The following is a 13936-nucleotide window of genomic DNA, read 5'->3' as shown; positions in this document are numbered from 1 at the left end:
GGAAAAGGGAAACGCAGGGTGTTTCCTCTGTGTGAGAGTGCAGACAGAGAGACTGCAGCACACAGGGGGGAGAGATAGGACTGTCTATATCTAACGCTGTTGCACTTCCACTTATGGCTCTTTTCGACTACGAAGGGAAACCCACAACCTCAGAGCTCATGACGTTTTCTTTTTAGCTCAAACACGTCTGGTTCCTCACGTTGAGCGATCCAGAACGACAGCGCTGCTTGTTCCTCCGATGCGTTCCCAGAACTCAGGGTTAGTTTTACCTCCTGAGCAGAGCCCAAATTAGGCTCGGAGAATCTGAAACCGAGACAAAGCATTATGGAAACAAACCCAGAACCTGAGAGTTCCTCTTATAGTCGAGAAGAGCCATTTGAGTGTCATGTTAAAGTATTACACACTATTACACAGTATTACACAGTATTACACACTGTCAGCTTTTCTGAGTTTGTCTGTTCTTTGCAGGAGATCATCATTCAATACCAATTCCACCACCGCTGCCTCCTCTCGCTCCACCTTTGCCGGGTGCAAATCCCTCTTTTATCCTAAGTTTCGGGGTCTCAGGTAAAACAATTTCCCTCTAAACGTTGCACAGCATAATTGTCTCCACCAGGCCGAAGGCATGGGGAGAGAGAGTATGTTTTGCACTCCGTCCGTGTGTGTGTGTGTGTGTGTGTGTGTGTGTGTGTGTGTGTGTGTGTGTGTGAGTCTGTGTGTGTGCGCGTCCGTCCGTCCGTCTGTTACCAGCTAATCTCCGGCACCGCTAAACCTAACCTGGTCGGTGCCAAATTTTGCACGCACACTCCCTGGATGCCAATGATGAACCTCTGCCCCAAATTTCCCAGAACGGCCTGTTATAGCGCCACCAGGAGGCCGACTTTTGAAAAACACTATCTCTATAGTCATTGTTCAAGACGGATGTGTCCGATATTTCATATTCCATCCTAATTGGCTAAAATTGGCTTTCAAAGTTTGCAGGATTGTCCCGCCTCAAATCATGAACGCAGCGTGCAATTTACGTGAAGTATTTCACAGACTTTCCTACTAGGCTGAGGAATATATCCCACTTTTTTCACATTGGCCTGTTATAGTGCCACCAACAGGTGGATTTTTGCAAAACACATTTTTCAAATCCAATTGCCATCCAAGTCATGAGAAGAAATGGCACCCTTTTCACATTGGCCTATTATAGCACCACCACCAGGACAACCTGCCACAACCTGACCTGCCCTGGTGGAGACCTGTGCCCCGAGGGGCACTTTATCTAGTTTGTTTATGGACCATTTTGTCTTCAGAAAGAGGTTTAGTGAAGAAGGACACCATAAACATGTGAGCCATATGCAGTAGCGCTGTTCAACAGCGTGGTTGTGTTGTATCTGAAGGACACCATAAACATGTGAGCCATATGCAGTAGCACTGTTCAACAGCGTGGTTGTGTTGTATCTTTCACTACAGCCATCAGAATCAAGAAGCCCATCAAGACCAAGTTCCGCCTGCCTGTGTTCAACTGGACGGCCCTGAAACCCAATCAGATCAACGGCACCGTCTTCAACGAGATCGACGATGAGCGCGTGCTGGAGGTACGTGCGGCCTCGTTTGTACCGTGTAAAAACAACCCCATGTTGTGCACTACATCGTTTGGGTCACGGACAACATCTCAGTCTCTCAGATCACATGCGGGCTGCGAGCCAATTGGCTGGCTCACACACCTCCTCCTGACATACATTTTCTAGCGGCTCACACGGAGTCATTAATGATTCACAGCTTTGATTTGGTTCAGTATAAACACCCAGAGCTCTGAGCCATAGCTTGTCTTATACAATATAAACTAGACTTGAATCAGATTAAACAGAGGGCCAGGGTGAAAACAAACACAATTACTGGACTTGTCTTTGATCTCGCCGACACAAACGCTCACTCGCGCATAATGTTTTTGGGTTCCTCTTAGATCAGCGGTTCTCAAACATGGCCAGCCCTGTAAATAATGTTTTCAGCCATGGCACCCCTGAATTATTTTTAATTAATTACTTTACAGCGTCTTACATTTATGTCATATTTTGGTACGTAAATAATAAATATGTAAATATTTCCCCATATAAAACTGTCAAACTGTACATCATGGCACAGGGAAAACGTGAGAGAATGTCTGTTTCCATTATAGGACAGAATCATCCTTATTGAGGGGGAACATGCACCAAAAGTTACCGATTTACAAGCGCACAACGTGTCACAGCGCAACACGTTGTGAGCTTGTAGATCTGCTATTTTTGACCATGAGATTTGGCGTAGATTGAAAAAGGACACACATTATCAGAGTATTCTGCACCCCTGGACTTGCATCAAGGGTGCCACGTACGGCACCCACTTTGAGAAACCACTGGTGTTATGATAAAACAATCACACTGTCACTTCTGTCATGTGTGTTCCGTGTATACCTACAGGAGTTAGACGTGGAGAGGTTTGAGGAGATGTTTAAGACCAGAGCCCAGGGTCCCATCGTGGACCATCCCTGCACTAAGAGCAAAGTGACCGCAAAGGCGGTCAACAAGGTCAACCTACTGGACGCCAACCGCTCCAAGAACCTGGCCATCACGCTGAGGAAGGCCCACAAGAGCAGCGAGGAGATCTGCAAGGCCATAGAGAAGTACGTCACTCTTTGTCCCTCTGCGCTGACTTTGAAATGCGCTTCTGAATCCTTCCTTCCTTAAAAATCAAGCCTTCATTTTAAGAATTTTCTTTTGTGTATTTAAGAGAAACAGGTAATGGACCATCGATCCCTCCAGTAATTTGTATTAGTGTTATATATATTTTGTTGCTTTTATATATTTTGTTTGTCATTGGTCTGATTCATCGTCTCTGTCGGGTGGAAATACAGTATGTCCAAAAACTGTTACCTGTACTTTTCAGGATTCAGTATCAAAGCAGCAGATCTACAAGCTCAAAACGCGCCACTTCGTGCCGTGTTTCGAGCTTGCAGATCTGCTACTTTTCATGCCTTTGTGTGATGCTGTATCATGTACTGATCAAGTAGGAAAACACGCAAAGTTAAGATATGGAGATGGAGGTTTCTGCCCAACAGCAACGATGGTGTTCTTTAACCACACCTAATAATACCTGCCATGCTCCCGTCTCCTCCTCAGGTTTGACCTGAAGGCCTTGCCCGTGGACTTCATGGAGTGCCTGATGCGTTTCCTCCCCACGGAGGCGGAGACAAAGATCATGCGCCAGTACGAGCGCGAGCGGCGCCCGCTGGACCAGCTGGCCGAGGAGGACCGCTTCATGCTGCTCTTCAGCAAGATCGAGCGGCTCACGCAGAGGATGAACATCATCACCTTCGTGGGGAACTTCGCCGACAGCATCAGCATGCTCACGCCGCAGCTCAACGCCATCATCGCCGCATCTGGCTCGGTGAAATCCTCGCCGAAGATGAAAAAAATGCTTGAGGTACAGTAACAACATTCGTTTACTTGACGGGAGAGCTTGTGTGAGCTTTTTTTTCTTTTTTTTTTTACAATTATTTATTGCATTTTTATTTTATTTTTACAAACAGACAATACAACAAAACAATACAGAATACATAAAATACGTACATACATAAATACATACATATAGTATTCCGTACGATATGGGCTATAGCCCATGGTCCAAAATGATGAGAAACGAGGCTAACTTTTTTTTTCTAAATTTCAAAAAACATGGGCTATAACCCATCGTTTTTTTCATTTTTTCATTTTTTTCAAATCCTCAAAAATGATGAAAAACGGCGTGCCATAGTTTGCCGTACGATATGGGCTATAGCCCATGGTCCAAAATGATGAGAAACGAGGCTAACTTTTTTTTCCTAAATTTCAAAAAACATGGGCTATAACCCATCGTTTTTTTCATTTTGTCATTTTTTTCAAATCCTCAAAAATTATGAAAAACGGCGTGCTATAGTATGCCGTACGATATGGCTATAGCCCATGGTCCAAAATGATGAGAAACGAGGCTAACTTTTTTTTTTCCAAAATTTCAAAAAACATGGGCTATAACCCATCGTTTTTTTCATTTTTTCATTTTTTTCAAATCCTCAAAAATGATGAAAAACGGCGTGCTATAGTATGCCGTACGATATGGGCTATAGCCCATGGTCCAAAATGATGAGAAACGAGGCTAACTTTTTTTTTCAAAATTTCAAAAAACATGGGCTATAACCCATCGTTTTTGTCATTTCGTCATTTTTTTTCAAATCCTCAAAAATGATGAAAAACTGCGCGCTATAGTATGCCGTACGATATGGGCTATAGCCCACGGTCCAAAATGATGAGAAACGAGGCTAACTTTTTTTTCCAAAATTTCAAAAAACATGGGCTATAACCCATCGTTTTTTTCATTTTTTTCAAATCCTCAAAAATGATGAAAAACGGCGTGCTATAGTATGCCGTACGATATGGGCTATAGCCCATGGTCCAAAATGATGAGAAACGAGGCTAACCTTTTTTTTTCAAAATTTCAAAAAACATGGGCTATAACCCATTGTTTTTTTCATTTTGTCATTTTTTTCAAATCCTCAAAAATTATGAAAAACGGCGTGCTATAGTATGCCGTACGATATGGGCTATAGCCCATGGTCCAAAATGATGAGAAACGAGGCTAACTTTTTTTTTTCAAAATTTCAAAAAACATGGGCTATAACCCATCGTTTTTTTCATTTTTTCATTTTTTTCAAATCCTCAAAAATGATGAAAAACGGCGTGCTATAGTATGCCGTACGATATGGGCTATAGCCCATGGTCCAAAATGATGAGAAACGAGGCTAACTTTTTTTTTCAAAATTTCAAAAAACATGGGCTATAACCCATCGTTTTTTTCATTTTTTCATTTTTTTCAAATCCTCAAAAATGATGAAAAACGGCGTGCTATAGTATGCCGTACGATATGGGCTATAGCCCATGGTCCAAAATGATGAGAAACGAGGCTAACTTTTTTTTTCAAAATTTCAAAAAACATGGGCTATAACCCATCGTTTTTTTTATTTTTCAATTCAATGTTCAACTCTTGATTCTTTCAACTTTACTATCTGAAGGCTAACATACAAAAGATCGCTTCAACAGTATAAAGAGGCAGATGTTACTGAGTGATGGTGTAGTAGGGGTTATTCAGCACAGAGAGTTCATGTTCAAATCCCACTCTTCCTAAAGTTTAATGCTAGTTCTTGAACTTCATTTACTGCTATTCTAGCAGTGGCTCACAGCCTCAGCCTGACTACCTCAAAACTCTAATTGTAGTAGTGGTTAAGATGTTGGCTTTCCACGTGGGAGACCAGGGTTCGATTCCCGGCTGTTACACTATCATGCTGGCGACTGCAGCACGAAAACAATACAGAATACATCAGACAATACAATGACTTAAAACAAAAAACAAACAGTACATTATATAGTAAATACATTATAATAAAATAATACAACAACAGAGTCCTTATGGCCACAAGACCAAACAGCTGCAGAGAATACAATTAAACATTTTCAGTTTCCACCATTAAATAAGATAAATCATTGACCGTAATATATTGGATAAACCGTCCCCATATTTTATCAAACATCTTTTGTTTATTCTTCAAAGTATAAGTGATTCTTTCCAGAGGAAGACACAATGATAGCTCCCTAAACAGCTTGTGTGAGCTTTGATGTTATATGCGGACCAATGCGGTATTGACATCATGCTTTAATATGCATTCTTCTTTGGGGTGCCAATGGCCTAGCCGTTAAGGCTCATACCACGTGAATGTATAGGCTCTGATACAACAGTGAGTTGCAGGTTCATTTCCAGAGCCCTGCTACACCTGTCTGCTGTCTACCTGTCTCTCCCTGTTTCCTGTCACTCTACACTGTACTATCTAAATATAGAACAAAGTTTTTTTGTAAATGAATGCCCTATTTGATCATACAACAGCATCACACAAAAACATTTAAAAAAAGTATTAAATCCGCAAGCTTGCACGCCCCGTTTTGAGTTGTAGATCTGCTACTTTTGAATTTGAACAGTTTTGGACATGATGAGGTTTCCACCCGACAGAGACGATATATGCTTTATTTGACAGTGCTTTAATGTTCATTTAAAGCAAGTGAAATTGTATTGACTTTATGTTCTATTTTCCTTATCGTGCAGATCATCTTAGCCTTGGGAAACTACATGAACAGCAGCAAAAGAGGCTGTGTGTATGGCTTCAAATTACAAAGTCTGGATCTGGTGAGTAGCACATTTAACATGTATCTCAGTTCATCAAAACAATAATACTTGTAGAAGAGCTAGAGTCTATATTTGAATGCACACACTGGCTGATATTGTTCTGCACGCCTTCGTTTTCCACAGCTGCTGGACACTAAGTCGACGGACAGGAAGATGACGCTGCTCCACTACATAGCTCTTATTGTGAAGGAGAAGTACACAGAGTTGGCCAACTTCTACAATGAACTGCACTTTGTTGATAAAGCCGCAGCAGGTTGGTTTGGAGAAAAGAAAAAAAAAGGAAACATAATTCAAGTGCACATTTTCATGCTGGACTTTTTTTTTTTTCATTCACTCAAATGAGGCGTTTGAAAAAACAAAAAGGTGGAGAAACCATCCTAACATATTTATCTATGCCAGGAGATCACGTTTTCACACTTTTGTGCGTGCGTGCGTGCATAATACAGCGTGTTAGAGGAGCACAGAATAATAAGTATGTAAAATGTAAAATAAGTATGTAGGAAATGAATAGTGGAAAGTAACAAAGTACATTTACTCAAGTACTGTACTTAAGTACCATTTTGAAGTATTTATACTTCTATAAATACTACTGAGTATTTCCAATTTCCAATACTTTTACTTCTAATATTGTACTTTTTACTCCACCACAATTATTTGAAAACTTCAGTTAGTTACAAAACATACAGTCAGCACTTCATCCATATATACATTTTGACCATTTGAAAACAGAAACAGAAAACATCTACAAGCTCTACAAGTGTGTGTGTGTGTGTGTGTGTGTGTGTGTGTGTGTGTGTGTGTGTGTGTGTGTGTGTGTGTGTGTGTGTGTGTGTGTGTGTGTGTGCGTGTGCGTGCACGTGTGTGTGTGTGTGTGCGTGCGTGCGCAGTGTCCCTGGAGAACGTGCTGCTGGACGTGCGAGAGCTGGGTAAAGGCATGGAGCTGATCAGGAGGGAGTGCAGTCTCCACGACCACTCCGTCCTGAAGGGCTTCCTCCAAACCAGTGACGCACAGCTGGACAAGCTGCAGAAGGACGCCAAGACAGCAGAGGTATTTATCCACTTACTCTCTCTCTCTCTCACCCAGGGGGGCAGTCATTTTGTGAAGCCACTAAGGAAAGCAGGATTCATTCAAGTTCATATAATGGCCTGTTGTGGCGCTGTCATTGGGCCCAAAAAAAACCCATAGCCCATATGTATTTGGGCCCAATTTCACCTAGACTGTATTACCTTAATAATCATGGTCATGAATACTTTCTGCTTCCAGTCACTAGTTTAAAGTCTCATTTCTAATGTCATAATATTCTTTTTGGAAAATGATGGTCCCATTTATTAAAAGAATGACCATAAAGTCGCGTATGTTCTGAGGGGCGTGGCTACCGTTACAGTCTATGATCGGGATTCCCCACCCACTCGAGTCAAAATAAAAACCAACAAAGTTGGAAGTCCTGCCTCGTTGTCTGGGCCAGCCAATGGCTCAGCTGGGCCCAAACGGATCTAGAAAGATGGCGACTTACAATTCAAGGACTGACAGGCTTCATTTTACGTCCATATCAGACCCGGAGAACGCTTTGTCCATATTTCTTACAGTCTATGCTCTCACTCCCCAGAATGCACATTGTGACCTCTTGGGACAAAAGTATGTGACCGTACGGTGCGCTGCCGGACACTTCCGCACCCCAGGAATGCGGAAGTGCCATTCTAAAACAAAACAAAAAAAAAACCCAAAAAAGGGTGGACTTGAGCCACGAGCATTGGAAATGAGCGAGTAGCCTTGCCGAACTTTGCAAAGTTGGCTACAGCCGACATATCCCCCCGACCCCATTCAGGCAACATGTGCCGAATTCCGTCTGTCCCCCGTCCCGCCCATCCCAAGAAGTCACCAGTTTGACGTCTTGGAAGTGAGATTGCTGATGTTTTTCGCCACACCACACCATCCATATGATTTGAAAATTATCAACTGGTCTAAAATGGAGAAAAAAAACAGGTTTTGTGCCGGGGACCCGCAGAGGTGAAGATTCACGTTAAATATAAGTCCCTGGGGGGTCCTCGGATGGACACCACTTTGAGAACCACTGCTCTAACTTGACCCCATTTGCACATTTGCAAAGATCAGTGCCACTCATGATGCCGTCCTCTTCCCCAATTTTAGGAAGCCTTCAACCACGTGGTCAACTACTTCGGAGAAAGTTCCAAGCTGACTCCTCCCTCTGTATTCTTCCCTGTGTTTGTGCGCTTCATCAAGGCCTACAAGGTGAGCATACCAACAACGTCTAGTTCCCAGGGACCATCGTTATACGGTCAGTTCCATTACACACATTAGGTATTAAGCCTAATGCTGTGGCCACGCAGAAAGCTACAAAGATACAGGCTACCATTCATTTTCAGCGGAAGCCGGCGACATACAAAGATACACCTGACATTTGTAGCTACAAAGCTACAAGCTACAACTACAACGCTACAAATAAGTTGTGCTGTCTTCAACAGATACAAAGCTACAAAGGGACAAACTTTGTATCTTTATAGCTTTGTATCTTTTGTGTCTGCCAGTGTGAACGCAGCATAATGCTTCGTCCCATGACGTTGTTGCTTCCCCTTACAAGCTCACAGCGCGTTGTGAGCTTGTAAGTCTGCTATTTTCAACGCGCGACACCGCCGAAGTGTGAATCGAAGGGCGTTAGGTGCATGGGCCTTCCTCTCCGTGGTTCTCTAGGTCCATTTCCCAGGATTCATCAGGGTGTGGCCCCTCTGCTTCCGCACAGAGAAGAGCAGATCCAGGGCTGTGTGTGTGTGTGTGTGTGTGTGTGTGTGTGTGCCACAGGACATGGCCTGGTGGAGGCAGAGGCCAAATAACAGGAAGGACCAGCTGGGCCTGGCCTTAGTAGCCTCAGCTGTAGTGTTTAGACCCCCCCCCCCCCCCGGAGCTGTACCCCCGGACAGCTCCGCCCTGTCCCGCCACAGAACACGCTTCCTGAGATTGTTCTTAGTCGGGATTTATGGGATCTGCTCGAGGAAATGTGAGACACAAGGATTTCTGTCACTGTCTTTGTGTGTTGTGTTATTGTTGTGTTGTGTATACAGTACTGTATGTGTATACCGTATTTGCATGTAAGATTGTGCATATATAGATCGTGACCTGGAAGGGAAAAAAAAACACAATGACATTTCACATGATGTAGTTTGAAAAGTTATTTTAAAACTTCTTCGTCTTCGTGTCTGGCCATCCTCTATATCAGGTGTTCCCAAACTCTTTTGGACCAGGTACCCCTTTTGGGGTAGATATTTTTCCAGGTACCCCCTCATCCTCGCAACACGGATAACAATATATTTACAACCACAAGCAGTGTTTCCTGCAGGAAAAAGCTTTGGCATGGTGCTGGGCACAGGCCGCAATTTTGATAAATTAATTAATTTGATTAATTAATTAATACATTAATTAAATGTAGACGTCTAAATGTAGACGTCTAAATGTAGACGTCTAAATGTAGACGTCTAAATGTATACGTCTTCTCTTATGGGGGTCCCTGGCATATCTTTTCAAATGGGGGTCCACAGGCTAAGTAGTGTCAATTTGGGGGTCCTTGACATGAAAAAGTTTGGGAACCACTGCTTTAAACACTTCAGCACTTTATGAACATGAACAAAATAGATGGGTCCCCCCTGGAACTCCCTCAGGTACCCCTGGGGGTCCCCGGACCCCACTTTGGGAAGTCTTTCCAGTGGTTGGCGCAGGCGACTGCAGCGGCATTTGGTTCGGCCAGGTCATCTCCAGTACATTGTGGAGCAGAGCTACATCTCATGATGTGGTCCATTGTTTGTGGTTCGCTGCACACGCATGCATCAGACAATTAAGCAATAAGCCACGAGAGGTCTCAGGTTACCGGGTATTTTACACTGGCTGGGGGTGTAGGCAGACCCGACGCTCAGCGGAGGGTCTTCTACCTAAACGATGGGTTATAGCCCATGTTTTTTGAAATTTTGGAAAAAAAAGTTAGCCAAGTTTCTCATCATTTTGGACCATGGGCTATAGCCCATATCGTACGGCATACTATAGCGCGCCGTTTTTCATCATTTTTGAAGATTTGAAAAAAATGACGAAATGACAAAAACGATGGGTTATAGCCCATGTTTTTTGAAATTTTGGAAAAAAAAAGTTAGCCTAGTTTCTCATCATTTTGGACCATGGGCTATAGCCCATATCGTACGGCATACTATAGCACACCGTTTTTCATCATTTTTGAAGATTTGAAAAAAATGACGAAATGACAAAAACGATGGGTTATAGCCCATGTTTTTTGAAATTTTGAAAAAAAAAAGTTAGCCTCGTTTCTCATCATTTTGTACCATGGGCTATAGCCCATATCGTACGGCATACTATAGCGCGCCGTTTTTCATCATTTTTGAAGATTTGAAAAAAATGACGAAATGACAAAAACGATGGGTTATAGCCCATGTTTTTTGAAATTTTGAAAAAAAAAGTTAGCCTTGTTTCTCATCATTTTGGACCGTGGGCTATAGCCCATATCGTACGCCATACTATGGCACGCAGTTTTTCATCATTTTTGAGGATTTGAAAAAAATGAAAAAATGAAAAAAACGATGGGTTATAGCCCATGTTTTTTGAAATTTTGAAAAAAAAAGTTAGCCTCGTTTCTCATCATTTTGGACCGTGGGCTATAGCCCATATCGTACGCCATACTATGGCACGCAGTTTTTCATCATTTTTGAGGATTTGAAAAAAATGAAAAAATGAAAAAAACGATGGGTTATAGCCCATGTTTTTTGAAATTTTGAAAAAAAAAGTTAGCCTCGTTTCTCATCATTTTGGACCGTGGGCTATAGCCCATATCGTACGCCATACTATGGCGCGCAGTTTTTCATCATTTTTGAGGATTTGGAAAAAATGAAAAAAACGATGGGTTATAGCCCATGTTTTTTGAAATTTTGAAAAAAAAAGTTAGCCTCGTTTCTCATCATTTTGGACCGTGGGCTATAGCCCATATCGTACGCCATACTATGGCACGCCGTTTTTCATCATTTCTGAGGATTTGAAAAAAATGAAAAAATGAAAAAAACGATGGGTTATAGCCCATGTTTTTTGAAATTTTGAAAAAAAAAGTTAGCCTCGTTTCTCATCATTTTGGACCGTGGGCTATAGCCCATATCGTACGCCATACTATGGCACGCAGTTTTTCATCATTTTTGAGGATTTGAAAAAAATGAAAAAATGAAAAAAACGATGGGTTATAGCCCATGTTTTTTGAAATTTTGAAAAAAAAAGTTAGCCTCGTTTCTCATCATTTTGGACCGTGGGCTATAGCCCATATCGTACGGCATACTATGGCACGCCGTTTTTCATCATTTCTGAGGATTTGAAAAAAATGAAAAAATGAAAAAAACGATGGGTTATAGCCCATGTTTTTTGAAATTTTGAAAAAAAAAGTTAGCCTCGTTTCTCATCATTTTGGACCGTGGGCTATAGCCCATATCGTACGGCATACTATGGCACGCCGTTTTTCATCATTTCTGAGGATTTGAAAAAATTGAAAAAATGAAAAAAACGATGGGTTATAGCCCATGTTTTTTGAAATTTTGGAAAAGAAAGTTAGCCTCGTTTCTCATCATTTTGGACCGTGGGCTATAGCCCATATCGTACGGCATACTATAGCGCGCCGTTTTTCATCATTTTTTAAGATTTGAAAAAAATTACGAAATGACAAAAACGATGGGTTATAGCCCATGTTTTTTGAAATTTTGGAAAAAAAAGTTAGCCTCGTTTCTCATCATTTTGGACCATGGGCTATAGCCCATATCGTACGGCATACTATAGCGCGCCGTTTTTCATCATTTTTGAAGATTTGAAAAAAATGACGAAATGACAAAAACGATGGGTTATAGCCCATGTTTTTTGAAATTTTGGAAAAAAAAGTTAGCCTCGTTTCTCATCATTTTGGACCATGGGCTATAGCCCATATCGTACGGCATACTATAGCGCGCCGTTTTTCATCATTTTTGAAGATTTGAAAAAAATGACGAAATGACAAAAACGATGGGTTATAGCCCATGTTTTTTGAAATTTTGAAAAAAAAAGTTAGCCTCGTTTCTCATCATTTTGGACCATGGGCTATAGCCCATATCGTACGGCATACTATAGCGCGCCGTTTTTCATCATTTTTGAAGATTTGAAAAAAATGACGAAATGACAAAAACGATGGGTTATAGCCCATGTTTTTTGAAATTTTGGAAAAAAAAGTTAGCCTCGTTTCTCATCATTTTGGACCATGGGCTATAGCCCATATCGTACGGCATACTATAGCGCGCCGTTTTTCATCATTTTTGAAGATTTGAAAAAAATGACGAAATGACAAAAACGATGGGTTATAGCCCATGTTTTTTGAAATTTTGAAAAAAAAAGTTAGCCTCGTTTCTCATCATTTTGGACCATGGGCTATAGCCCATATCGTACGGCATACTATAGCGCGCCGTTTTTCATCATTTTTGAAGATTTGAAAAAAATTACGAAATGACAAAAACGATGGGTTATAGCCCATGTTTTTTGAAATTTTGGAAAAAAAAGTTAGCCTCGTTTCTCATCATTTTGGACCATGGGCTATAGCCCATATCGTACGGCATACTATAGCGCGCCGTTTTTCATCATTTTTGAAGATTTGAAAAAAATGACGAAATGACAAAAACGATGGGTTATAGCCCATGTTTTTTGAAATTTTGAAAAAAAAAGTTAGCCTCGTTTCTCATCATTTTGGACCATGGGCTATAGCCCATATCGTACGGCATACTATAGCGCGCCGTTTTTCATCATTTTTGAAGATTTTTAAAAAATGACGAAATGACAAAAACGATGGGTTATAGCCCATGTTTTTTGAAATTTTGGAAAAAAAAGTTAGCCTCGTTTCTCATCATTTTGGACCATGGGCTATAGCCCATATCGTACGGCATACTATAGCGCGCCGTTTTTCATCATTTTTGAAGATTTGAAAAAAATGACGAAATGACAAAAACGATGGGTTATAGCCCATGTTTTTTGAAATTTTGAAAAAAAAAGTTAGCCTCGTTTCTCATCATTTTGGACCATGGGCTATAGCCCATATCGTACGGCATACTATAGCGCGCCGTTTTTCATCATTTTTGAAGATTTGAAAAAAATTACGAAATGACAAAAACGATGGGTTATAGCCCATGTTTTTTGAAATTTTGGAAAAAAAAGTTAGCCTCGTTTCTCATCATTTTGGACCATGGGCTATAGCCCATATCGTACGGCATACTATAGCGCGCCGTTTTTCATCATTTTTGAAGATTTGAAAAAATGACGAAATGACAAAAACGATGGGTTATAGCCCATGTTTTTTGAAATTTTGAAAAAAAAAGTTAGCCTCGTTTCTCATCATTTTGGACCATGGGCTATAGCCCATATCGTACGGCATACTATAGCGCGCCGTTTTTCATCATTTTTGAAGATTTGAAAAAAATTACGAAATGACAAAAACGATGGGTTATAGCCCATGTTTTTTGAAATTTTGGAAAAAAAAGTTAGCCTCGTTTCTCATCATTTTGGACCATGGGCTATAGCCCATATCGTACGGCATACTATAGCGCGCCGTTTTTCATCATTTTTGAAGATTTGAAGAAAATGACGAAATGACAAAAACGATGGGTTATAGCCCATGTTTTTTGAAATTTTGAAAAAAAA

The 13936-nt window shown here is 41.2% G+C and overlaps 1 protein-coding gene across 5 annotated transcripts in view; it reads left to right on the top strand.

Annotated features, from left to right (window-relative positions):
* Positions 1-13936, top strand: part of fmnl3 (formin-like 3) — a 72625-nt gene that overhangs the window by 47226 nt on the left and 11463 nt on the right. For all 5 annotated transcript variants that reach the window (XM_080764522.1, XM_080764519.1, XM_080764520.1 and 2 more), the window contains 8 exons: positions 469-567; positions 1459-1583; positions 2445-2647; positions 3144-3447; positions 6151-6231; positions 6355-6484; positions 7119-7279; positions 8381-8482. In XM_080764522.1, coding sequence (XP_080620648.1) covers positions 469-567; positions 1459-1583; positions 2445-2647; positions 3144-3447; positions 6151-6231; positions 6355-6484; positions 7119-7279; positions 8381-8482 — 1205 coding nt within the window. The remainder of the gene's footprint in view (positions 1-468; positions 568-1458; positions 1584-2444; positions 2648-3143; positions 3448-6150; positions 6232-6354; positions 6485-7118; positions 7280-8380; positions 8483-13936) is intronic.

This window comes from Protomyctophum bolini, assembly GCF_963924005.1.
Source record: "Protomyctophum bolini genome assembly, chromosome: 5".
Lineage (NCBI taxonomy): Eukaryota > Metazoa > Chordata > Actinopteri > Myctophiformes > Myctophidae > Protomyctophum > Protomyctophum bolini.
The sequence above is the reverse complement of the archived record's forward strand: the minus strand, read 5'-3'. Positions and strand labels throughout refer to the sequence as shown.